The following is a 12,470-nucleotide window of genomic DNA, read 5'->3' as shown; positions in this document are numbered from 1 at the left end:
CGTGCCGTTCGAGATATGGAGGCGGTAAGCTGCGATATGAGCTCATGGCTCAGTTCGAAAGAACGATGATATTAGAAAAAACGGGAGAAAGGCAATTATAGCCTCGATACTCTCTTCGAATTCCATCTTCCTCTTTCGCTATTTATTGAACAACCGCAGACAACAGCAAATAACCTCATTTGCTAAAGCAATTGAAATCGGGATGAAAATAGCTAAAAATATAGAAAAATAGAAATATAGCGAAATAGAACGATATAGGCTAAACGAAAAGTGATCCTATAAACGAGATAACTTCGTCGAGGGAAAGCATTCATTCATGGGTGACTTTTGGTAAGGTACATTATGCGACAGCTGGAAGATCTCTGCAGGGCATCATGTTTTTGAGAAAGGAAACTATCGTTATTACTGCTGGTGTTTCTTTTTATGAATGCATCGCGTGCATTTTTGTGCTGTGTTGACTTTTTGCACATATATAATTATTTGCTTGGCTAGATACTGGCTAATATAGGCATAAATTGTTGTCAAAAACTTTATGATCCGACATAGTCATGCGTACTTTTCTTGAAATAAATAAAATAAAGTTATATGTATGTATATGAGTTTACTTTGTACAGTTAGACATGTTGTCTACCCAACAGACGGTATTAATAAATTATGACAGCAGCAATATATCACATGAGATTTTAATGAGGAATAAATTTTGCTGGAATATATTTTCCACGCGCGTCGACCTTTGATCATATGCCTATTTAGCAGGTGGTACCGTGTATACGAACCTGCGTCATTGTTAATATACAGTACAATAGCATGTTACTCAAGCTCGCGCTTGCCCTCAAAGCCAATTCATAAGCTATCTATTCCAGTTCAACAGCCCAGTTTTAAACACCCAACAATACGGGAGCTTCATGCACAGCACGTATGTTCTTAACAGGAGAAAATCAAAATCTGGATTGTCTAATGCAATGCTTAACGAGAGTACCAAAGGTAAAACCTCGTACACTTGTTATGTGAAATATATAGACTAAATATATGGATTATTTTTTGTTTTGCGTCAGTTGCTTAAGAAACGAAATAAGATATAAGATGAAATGTGTTTACACCCGCATTGAAACGTAGAGCACCAATTGTCCATAAGCTTAAGTTAACCAATTCACTATTACGGATCCTTTCAGGATATAGATTGTTCAATTGTAAACGAAGGAATATGTCCAATCCTCTATGATGGAATCCTTTTGCCCTGATGTCCAGATTGAAAAATCGCTTATTTCAAGTATGAAGTATAAAAAATAAACCAAAATTCACACAAAATAACATTCTTATTTTATAGATTGTCTAATTAACTCGTAGGGATGTTGTCTTTTCGGACACGCATAAACCATATAGCCACTGAAATAACGGCTCCCTAGGCATCTGTTCGACTCATCTGAGATGCGTTTAATCAACGTTTATTATAGATAATAATTTACTATTGTATTTCCTATTACCGTACATTAACATGGCAAGTTCACGCGAACTTCACTAAAAACTCTTGACTTCAGACGTTCTCTTGCCGGCCGTTATTTGCGGCTATCGGTTAATAAAGACGAAGTGAAATAAAAGACAAAGTGTCCTAGCTTAGACCACAGGCTCATTTTTAACGTTTGGACGATGGTTGTTTTCGATGCAAGCATGTGTCAATCGCGGTCAACTGACAACACAGATTCCAACATATTTAGTAGTCGTTGCTTTATGGTCGTTAAGCCATAACAGATTATCATTTTACCACGGTAGCTTCGATTAGTAACAGCGGACCTCGTACTGGCCTTAACATAACGATGATCGGAACATTGCAATGTTGAAGTTTAGCAATAGCAAGCTAACCGATTGTAACGTGAAATACTGAAATAACACTTGAAAATACGGCTCAAGTTTGAGGTTACTAGATAAGTTTTCTAACTGTGTATATAAACTAGACTCACACGAAGAGCCAAAAACGAAAGATACACGTTTTTCGACAGAAGCATGATCCAACAGAAAGCCTCGGTGTCGTCAGTCGGACGGCTGGCCGTGTTGGCGCTATAGACTCTTAGCGGCAAATAGATCGCATTCTTATATATTTGTAAACTTTAATGGGGTGATGCCTACGATAAGAGGCTAGATTTGTGAGCTAACTTGGATATGTTATCTATTTGGGTTATTTTGACTATCGTTTACCGGATACACACGCTGAAACACTTAACATGACGTACGGATCGGGAAAATAATATTTGCAGGCTGGTGGCTCATAGAAGGTCATCCGTTCCTAAGAATTTATTTATTACCTGGTGATTTTATTTTTATTGTAAACAGAATTCTCTCTAGGTCGACTGCACTCGAACGTTCTAGTTCAATTGATTAATAATGCTAATAATTTAATCGCAGTAATCTAATTATTAAATTTCTTGAATATTCTCGCTTTTACATAGAAGTTCCTGTGATAGTAAAATAGTGCCGAGCTTGCCTACTACACTTAAAAACATATGGTCGTCTATTAGTCATACGCCAAAAACTTCTATATCCTTACTGGTCTAATAGCGCTCTTCACAAAAACTTATTTTAAAAATAATGACGAAGGGTACCTATATCTTTTGCTCAGATATCGCTTAGACGCTTTTGGCAACCTAGCCAAGGTAAGCACAAAAAAACGATCCCTTAGTTTAATTCGCCATCGGTGCATACATAGCTTTACGCTCATTGAGCTGAGGTAAGTTATTTTTATTTCTTTCTCAAATTAGCAATCAGTAGGATTTAGCTATATAATATGGCCCATATATCTTTTAAAGTAATCCTGCAGAAAACCTGATGTTGCGCAATAGCTTCCTAGAGTATGTTTGGAAAATTAACCTCAATGACAGACGAAGTTGTTCTACAAAAAGCTACCCGTTCATTGTTTGACCAGGTTCTAATGCAGAGTAATTTTTTTTTTGTAATAACATACGTGCGCATATAGACCCACCATGTCCCGCTCGAATAAGCATACGCGAAACGATGATATGTTTAATATCAAATTAGGTAGATCTGACACTAAAAAAATATTAGCGGCCATTAAACTACACAAAAACATCCGTTGCATGAGTTAACCAATCAGGCGTTCACAAATACTCAATGGAAAAACACTTTCTTCAGTTGTAAACCTTATAACATAAATTATTTTCCAAAAGCTAACTAAAACCACACATTAATTAGGGAGCGTATACAAACATTAGATATGTAGGCTTAACTCATAATAAATACGTTGCAAAATCGATGACGTCGAAATCGATTACACAAAAAAAATGCACTACTCCGAGTATTCTCTTTACAATACGTGATTACGTTTCCTTCAGTCTTCGATTATCTTAATTCAGTTTATTTAACTTGAATATGGTCGTACTTTACATCAGAGGGCTAGCTCGCAGCACGAAACCAATTTTGTCTTCCCCGATTTAAGCTTAAGTACGACGTGCCGCTAACTTTAGCGGACAAACATGTTACCGATTGCGCTGGCACGGGGACGATTGATACTTTTCTCTGTCTGCTTTTCCTATACATTTCACGTGTGATGCTGAATAACCCAATGGCCGCGGTACTTCTCACATCCGCTAGATTAGCGGAACTATACGGAGAGGATATCTTCCCCTACCGTGCCACACCAACTGTTGTGCTTCGAAAAGGACATCTACAGACTTGGCGAGAGAACAGGAAAGCGAGCGTGAAAGAGCGAGCTTTCCGGTCAGTCGGGTGGCGAAAACCGGCGGGTAAGTGGAAGGGTAAAGCGCTAAAATTTTCAAACGGATGAGAGAGCCCGCCAAATGCGCCTGATCACTTATCCCTTTGACTGTCGCCTCAGAGTGGAAAGCCGAAGTTGCAGACGCCCCCTAACGACGACGACGTTTCAGCAGACGAACAGTCAGCTGAGAACAGTTAAGCGATAAGCAGACGACACGCCATGTCAACAACGCAGACGACGACTAAACACGGAGTTCTGTTTCTTATTCCCGCACTGGCAGGACCGTGGACAGATCGAGCTATCGGCACGGATAGAACTGTATTCGTCGGGTAGTCCGGAGTGGGCTTGTGCGGGTTATTCTACTGGAAACGCAGTGATAGCCGTTAGAGCAAAGGAAGAAGGGAGAGAAATAGACGGCTACAGCCACCGTCAGAGGCAAAATAGGTACTTGGTTGCGTTATTGATGTGAGGTAGGCCGTAGATGCAGCTGCAACCGCAGCAGCAGCAGCAGCAGTTCGCGGCTTGTTCCTTCGATAAGTCCTGACTACGGACTGTGATGCTGCTGTGAGTTGATCGTTCTAGCATGAAAGCTATCATCGATATCCGTAGCGGCAGCAACAATATTAGACAGCGAGCCTTTGCTCGAACACGCTAGATGCCTGTACCGTTTCTGGATATTTTGCGCCAGTTGTACCCTGAGAAAACCGTGGTAGTGGCTACGGTGAAAGTTCTAGTGATAATAATCAGCGACGTTTGGCTGTTGCTGCTGGTTGTCGCTGGTTGCTCTCTAAAGGCTCGGTCGGAATCGAGCTGACAGCAACGTTGCCGGACGGCGCTGCTGGATTGAGAAGAAGCAGAAACGAGTCAACGAGAGTGCATGGAGTATATGTAGTAAAGGGCAGGTAGTGTGCGCTTGAATGCGCAGAGTGTGAGTCGTCTCAACGGGTTCGATCGAGCGCCAGCAGCGTCGACGGTAGTGTACTCGATTCGAATATACTCGATAAGTATACACAGAAGCAGATCAGCACAAATTCGTGATTTACAACGGCTGTGATAAAACAACGACGGCCATTAACAATAGATAAACGTCGCTAGAGATCTCGTGTGAACGAGTCTCCGACTCAGTCGACCTGCCAGTTACACAGTGTGGGTCGATCAAGCGCTTGGCGGCTAGACATCGACGATATCTAGACATACCGGTCCAGGACGTGAGCATACGTTCGCGATACGGTGCAGCACGACAAGTTGAGCGAATGACAACCCGTGACAGAGAAGTAAATCAACTTGGGATTAGCCATATCATCAGTGGTAATATTTTATCTAATAGTTGTGAAGATAGTTGTAAAGCGAAAGAACAAAGTTGTAAGGCAATCAGTTGTTGTCACTCTGGCAAGATCTGTTTACAAACAGGATTCTCGATTGCAACGTTCTCTGTCATGGATATAATGTACGCTGCCGGTGCATCATAATTAATGATGACAGGTTGATCATGATCAGCCTACATTAGTTTGTTGTATGGAAGGATAGCCTTTGCTCGGCAGTTCCAATCATTAGTGAATCGTGTCCCTCTATCCGTGTGTTTGTGGGTGATTTCTGTGTACTTAAGGATACGTATATGACCGAAGCAAATAGAGAAAAAAGGGAATATAACAACAACAGACAAAGGACACAACCTTATCAACAACACGAATTGCGTCGCAGCAGCAGCGAGCGGGCGAGATTCCAAACCCAATCACTGTTGTTTAATTATGGATTTATTATCTCTCATAGGACCTATTGACTCCTAGATCATTTATCTCGTACACACTTGTACCTGCCAGTCTTAGTCAATTTTAGTAATACTGCAGATTTTGCCGGTCAGGAAAGGTGACCATCTACAGAAACAGGTCATATCGCTGATGGTTGCTTGACCATACACTTGTAAACATGCACCAATTGATAAACTGAATGAAGTGCCGTTCCTGAGAAGGTGTTGTAAACCTATCGGTAAGTCCAGCCTCTGATTTTGTGGATTCGAACGGGAAAGCTCATCAAGCAGAGTGTTAGAAGCTGGGGTGGAAGTGTGTTCGATCTGCTTCTGCCACCCCTCCCTCGAAAGGATAAGTGCTTTGTCTGGTTACCTTGTGTGCTTTTACTCCTGTTTCTCCTATATTGGTAAAGAAGCGGAGAAAGACTGCACGATGTCGCAGCATAGTGATGAGGTAGTTACTTCAACGGACTCGTTTTGGGAACCTGGGAATTATAAAAGGACAACGAAACGAATCGAAGATGGGAATCGTCTTTGTAACGACCTCATTCAGCTAGTCACCGAAAGGGCGGAAATGGAAAAAAACTACGCCAAAGGTCTTAAGACTTGGGCAAAAAAGTGGAATGATATAATCGAAAAAGGCCCTGAATACGGTGAGTACCTGCAGTTCAACTATTAAGCAAAATTTTTTTGTTTAATTTGTTAGTAGTTAGCACGTAACTACAATGACTTCATAACTGTAGCTACTTAGTATGAGTTGCAGGCCCCTTGGGCCTAAACTGTGATTAGCCGATCAACAATTTTACGTGTTGGCTGAAGGTAGTATTCTTTGTTGTACTTTGTAAATAATAACCCGTATCGAAAACGAGACTGTTCCATTGACTGTCCGACTGCGGACGCCGTTTCGATAAGTTGAAAAGGTAATCGCGTCGATTATTGAATGGCAACTATCATCACCCTTGTTCGTCTTGGAGATCCCTCGCGCAATTTTCCACTTTTTGTTTGTCAACCCTTCATTCAAGCATTTAAATGCATCTTTGTTGCTCAATGGGAACGCGAATAGTCATTACAGACTTCTCTTTTTTGAAACAATTAAATTATACAAACCAGAAGGTACGATGTACATTATCAGGCGATATATTCGCATGTACACTGCGACCCGAGGGCCTGTGGCAGGCCCGGTAAATGGCCGTCTCCGTCGTACAGTTGTCGGGTGGCAGATTGAACATAATGTTCCCTGCCTATATGTAGTATTATGCTTTACATGCAGCGTTCAGCCTGTCACATCCAGCTGATTCAATGCCACATCGGCACTTTCTAGACCCTCCATTCTTTCCCCGCTACCACAGCGATTGTCGAAGCCTGCTTATGGCTGTGGCCCACACTAGTGGCCAGGTTCAGCAAGTAGGACCAGCATTGTCGATGGTGGGGCCGACCGAAAAGCCAGTGATTCGCCATCCGTTCTTATCAGCTTCGAGCTACAGGCTATAGATGCTTGTTGTTGGTCGTGGCCGAAAAAGCAAGTAGAATGGCGACAGTAGTGGCTACTCAACGACGCAGCCACTGGCGCGAAACCGCACCGTCTGCATACTCTTCGGGAGTCCTGACCCCTAAAATCGGGTTGGCCGCTTGTTGCTTACGCTGTCCCCTGTCGCTAGGACTCGTATAGAAAACCGTCTGCATTTTGCCCACTCTCTGCCCGCTAGGCCAACATGACGATGAATGTCGATTGCAATGCTGATACGACAGCAGCAGTAGTGGCAATCGTTATGTTGTCTCGCTCAGGCCCTCAGCAACTCAACGAGCAGGATTCATGCGAAACCGCCGTCGCGCTGTGTTGCTTCTCCCGCTGTTGCTGTCGTTATTGTTGTTGTTATCGGCGTTTTTGTTTTTGCTGTTGCTGCGACCGCCGCCGCTGCTAAAACGAATTGAAGATCTGAATTCGTGAAGAGAACGATGCAACGGCGAGACACTTCGTCGTTGGGTCTTGTTTCACTCGCCAGCAACTCCCTTCGTTGTCCTCATTATGGCAGCGTTTTTCTTCTGTTGGTAAGTGGTAACCAAGTTTTAGTTGTTGGCTTCATTCTGCTAATGACTGCTCGTCACTGGTGCAGCAATTCTGGGAGCAGGGCCAAACATAACGGTAGTGAGATGGCAGGGTAAAGGAGCTAACGGGTTCTGCGTCGACTTTGTTTTTATCGTTCGTTAGATGTACGGTGCTTCTGCGTAGACAGCGAAGCGAGCCGGCTACAGCTGAAGCGTGTCGCGTCAGCATAGAGTTAGCGGAGAAAAATGAATGCAAAGAAACGAGTGTGCGAACTATGAACCCATTCGTCTTCGTGTGGCGGTCATTGCGACTCCGGCCGGCCGTCCACTTGGCGATTGGAACGAACTGAGCTGAGTTGGCGGGTCGTAGTGTTTATAATCTTCACTTCAAGAAGCAGTTGATCAGAGAATTGCAGCCCTGGTTCGCTTGGCGCGTTTGTTGCTGTTTACGGTGCCCTTTTTACCGCAGGCGCCGGCTCCATGATCACTAGTACTCTACCACTGATACTACCACAGTGGGTCATATTCGCAGTACTGCCACAATAGCCGCGTGGTTCATCCATTCGCAGCATTGCTTAGTCTATTACAACTAAACCGCATTTCTTCTGCTAACCATGATACCATAATGATAACTGGTGTTGAATGTTGCTAATCTGACGGAGCTAAATTAAACTGGCCTGGTTGTCACGTACTTTCACAAATATGTACTACGGTTACTGTACGCAGAATACAATGTCGAGCAGTACAAATGTATTTTTTCGAGCTCATTCAAGTCAGTCCGATTCAGTTCGATGATCATTTAAAAGTATCATAAACAGTAGCCCAGTTATCCTTGTTTGTTTACCAGGGCATATAATAACGGTAACTAAATAGGACAACCACAGCTGCCGTAATTAGCCGATTATAATACTGCGATGATCACGAAGCGAACGCTCAAGAGTAATTTTCGCTTTGAGCGCTAGATTTTTTAGCTCCCATATATTCACTTGTATAATGCTTCAGTTGGTCGGGCCTGCCTTTATTCAACAAACATGCACCGATTACTGTCCGACAGATAAAAACTGTTAGCGCTGATAAGTTAGGTTTACCAGGTAGGCTACCTGACAATCCTTCGTGCCCATAACAGGTAACATATAACATGTTTATCTATAATTTTTAGTGGTAAAATTGGTTATGGTCGATTCGTTTTGTCAACAATATTGCTGACAAACCTGGATCTACCGAGCTACCGATATCAACCTCGGGCCTCACCGTTGTTACATTGTAAGATGTCGTCTATAAGTGCTGTTTTATTATCTACGCACTTTTCGACCATGGAACTCGTTTTGTTACTAATTATCTGTGCAACAGCGACAAAGCGGTGATATAGAGAATGGCTGAGCGCCCACACGTCAGCATTTACCTTCTTAATTGATTCAACCACAGCCGCGATTTTCTGCGAATCATTTTCCCTGCTCCTGTCACTCGATTCCGTATCGAGCGAATCGGTTTTTCAAAGCCGCTTCGATACTCCAATTCTGCCAAGGTGACGACGTGAGACAACGGAGTAGGAGCAGGAAGAGGGGTATATAACTAAGGGATAAACGAACATCACTTCAGTAGTCGTATCCGGCGTTGACGGCTACGACATCGATGTTTCTTTGTGCAGAGTGTGCGAACGCTCATTGATGGTGCCGTTGAAAGTTATGACTCCGAGTTGAACACATTTTACTAGGTGTCAACATGGCAAAGACACAGGGACATAGAGAAATTTGCAGGCGTGCACGTATTAATAAACGCATACGTTAACGAGGATACGATTTGATTATTACTGTTAGAATAAAGAGAATGTTCTTTGTTGGTCTTAAGCGAGCGATCATTTGTTAAGATAACAACCACGAGAAGTTTGAAGCTTTGATTGACGGTAAAAAAATCTCCAACAAAAGAATACGAAGCCGATTGTAGTACGTTGAGCTACTAAGATTTGAGCCAGATCACTGATCAGAATGGGATTTCTTCTATAAAGGCAGATACAATTGTGTTACTGTATGTATATGTCCTTAATTTTCCTTTCCATCGTTTTTATAGTTTAATATCGCCTCCGTATTTATATTGAAACGTAAAAAAGCGTTAGTCACTCATTTGCATGAAATGTAACTAGAATTTTAAGACCCAAGCGTAGACAAAACAATTATAACCCAGCTAACGCTGACAGTTTTTGCCTTCTCCGCGCTTGCAGGATCTGATTTCTTGTTATTGTTATTATTTATTGTGGTTTACCATGAATACTCACCTGATGCTGCCTGATGAAGTTTCCTCTGTGCGGTCTGGCCTACGAACGACGTTTGAGTGCTACGTATAAAGCCTAGTATTACTGTGACGGTTTCTGTGCTTAACTTAATTGCAAATTTGCCTTCTGCTTGCGTAAGGAACCCTTGTGCACCTCTTAGTTTGCCGTGCGGGTTTTCTGCCCGCAATGTAGCGATTATTACACGCGTCCATTCCTCTTCCTTCCTTTGTACGGAATGTGAAAACTTTACGGGTAAAAATTAGGCCAACTTCATAGATTAACTAGCTGTAAATATCATGCATAAGTAAACACTGTACAATGTTGTATAACGCTAACAGTTATATAATCTACACATACGCATAATTACGTTAAATGCTGTTGTTGCCGATCCCTACATGTCGACATTCAGTAAACCTACAATTTGGCCGCTATATAGCTAATTCAAAGCAAGTTTAAAGCCGTATTTATCAGGATGTTAGTACATCTTCCACCTCGTGTTCAACATAAGCGCAAGTTAACCCTTTCAGCAGCCATTTACCTGCTCCAACAGATCAGTTTCATACTCTGTGCCTGACACCGTCTGCACCTCGTCGGAAAAACACTGAAAAGAAATATCTACTTTCTACTGTAATTGACGTCGTCGGTATTGCAACAGTTTTCTAGCCGCACGGGAACAATAATGTGTTGATCTAACATGAGGTTGTCTGGCTTTTTGACTTGCGCGCATCTTAGCACACTACGATCCGTCTTTGTGCCTGGCAGTGTGCCCCTTGTCTGTATGTCTATCGTAAATATCGCAAAACCGACGTTTGTGCGGGCAGGGCCGCCGCTGTCGTTTTAACTGGCTTCTGACATGCACACACACACACACGTATATAATAGCTATTCGCATGGCTTATACAATTAAATCCGTCTACGGCAAAATCCGTCCCACACATCAGCCGTATCAGCAGTCTGTTCCTCTCTCCATGCTGTACAGTTCTATCCATAGTTTGCGTTGAAGTATGTATTGTTTTGCAGTGTACATGTAGTAACTAATGCCGCTTCGACATTCACTTGGTTAACAGCCGAGACGATTCATAAAAATCCATATTCTTAGTTTTGCTAGTGGAAATACTGTTCGATCGTTGTCGTACGTCAATCGATACTATTCTGTCCTCTGCTTGATGCTATTCGCCATGCCCTTCGACGCGGCCGTGGACTGGACGATCCGCTGACGCAACGCTAGCGTACTGGTATAGCTGTATTTCTTTCTTCCTTTTATTGCAATTTGTTTCAAACGTTGGCAAACCGCGGTGTTCATTTACCAGTAACAGCGACAACGACGGCAGTGGCCGCGACAACGGTGGGGCCCATTAGCGCCATTGCCCCCCAGGCTCTGTTCCGTCCGGTCATTACTTTCGCTGCCGTTGGCGACTTATGGCAACAATGGCGCCAATTTAGTCTCGTAGTACCTTTTTCCGGACCGTCTAATGCAGCAGTAGCTCAAGCAGCCATGAAGCAAAAACGCGTGGAAAGTTGCGAGTGGCAGCGACATTGCCAAGGTCGGACATATTTGTCCATACAAAACTTGCCATTTTGGTTGAGCTGAGCTTAGTGCGCGGCATATCGCTACTGCCGCTGCTATTGGTGTGGGTGAGACGGCTAATCCCTCTAACTGTCGCCATGTTTAGCGGTGGTTATGAATTGCGTACGATTTGTGGTAACTGGCTGTGAGCAACAGCCAACTCAGAGCGAGTTAGCATAAATAGGCGACAGTTCTAAGCGATCTGCTTAGTTCTGACTATTAAGGAAAACGATGAAGTTATTATTATCATTAGTATTGTTTTTCAGATAAGTATGTTTGTATATTCTTATTATAACTGCAAGCTATGTATACGTATGACTTCTTGCGTTGATCTCCTACCGAGACAACGATTGCATTGCACCAATTCGGTAGTCAGGAAGGGCCCTCGTCACCGTTGTACCATCAGGATTCTTACTGCAGCTAAGCTAACGACGATGGTTCATGTACGACTAGCAGCCTTTGAGGTAGAAAACCGCTAGTTTCGTCTCGTCTTAACCTAACAGTTGCAGCACAACAAGCTTACGAACAGAACCCACAATATATACATAAAAGATGTACGGTTTTGTATCGGACATCAAGGTCCAGCCGGGTTGACTGGCTGTTAGCAAGTGACCCGTGGACAAAATGAAAGAGTAGTATCAGCTGCGTTACACTCGGAGATTAACACAGTCCCTCGAGAATGAGCTCTTATTTATTTCGCATTAACAACGGTATAATAGAAGTGGCACGAGCAGTAATAGTTGTAATAAGTCATAATCGCGTCGCAACGCCACTCGAACGACGAAAAATGGTTTGTCCGATCGAATGTGTGATATGTACAACAAGATTCATATGTGATGCTGGGGTGTGGGTGCCACTACTCTGGTCGATGGTATGAAGGCGCAACAATACCTGTATCGTACTATTATGGTTGTATTAATTAGCGAGCCATATTATCACTAATAGATTACTGGGTTTCTCTGGGCGCGTGAACTTCGTCATTGAATTGTGTCAGACAGACAGCAAGCTAGGCAAGCGATTGCTCCGTCGTAGACGCGATTTACACACTCGATGGGGCCTGCACTGTTGCCTTAAAAACTTGGCGTTTGACGGTTTGGAAATTTATGTCGGCGGC

The 12,470-nt window shown here is 43.0% G+C and overlaps 1 protein-coding gene and 1 long non-coding RNA gene across 4 annotated transcripts in view; one reads left to right on the top strand and one right to left on the bottom strand.

Moving 5' to 3' along the window:
- Window positions 1–3,682: 3,682 nt before the first annotated feature.
- Window positions 3,683–12,470, top strand: part of Synd (protein kinase C and casein kinase substrate in neurons protein Synd) — a 67,089-nt gene continuing 58,301 nt past the window's right edge. Inside the window, exon 1 of one of the 3 annotated variants that reach the window (XM_022801681.2) lies at window positions 3,683–6,127. In XM_022801681.2, coding sequence (XP_022657416.1) covers window positions 5,908–6,127 — 220 coding nt within the window. In that variant the 5' untranslated portion in view covers window positions 3,683–5,907. Of the gene's footprint in view, window positions 6,128–7,288; window positions 7,524–12,470 lie in introns of those variants that run through there. The other 2 variants (XM_022801683.2, XM_086988161.1) reach the window with 2 other exon arrangements.
- On the bottom strand, window positions 9,028–10,955 carry LOC147756274 (uncharacterized). Its single transcript, XR_015327162.1, has 3 exons — window positions 10,328–10,955; window positions 9,793–10,074; window positions 9,028–9,230 (listed from the first exon to the last, which is right to left on the bottom strand). It is a non-coding gene; the product is annotated as an uncharacterized LOC147756274 (long non-coding RNA).

The sequence above is a fragment of the Varroa destructor genome, unplaced genomic scaffold, assembly GCF_002443255.2.
Source record: "Varroa destructor unplaced genomic scaffold, Vdes_3.0 BEIS01000004.1, whole genome shotgun sequence".
Taxonomy (NCBI): domain Eukaryota; kingdom Metazoa; phylum Arthropoda; class Arachnida; order Mesostigmata; family Varroidae; genus Varroa; species Varroa destructor.
Note: the sequence above shows the minus strand (reverse complement) of the source record. Positions and strands in the feature narration are given on the sequence as shown.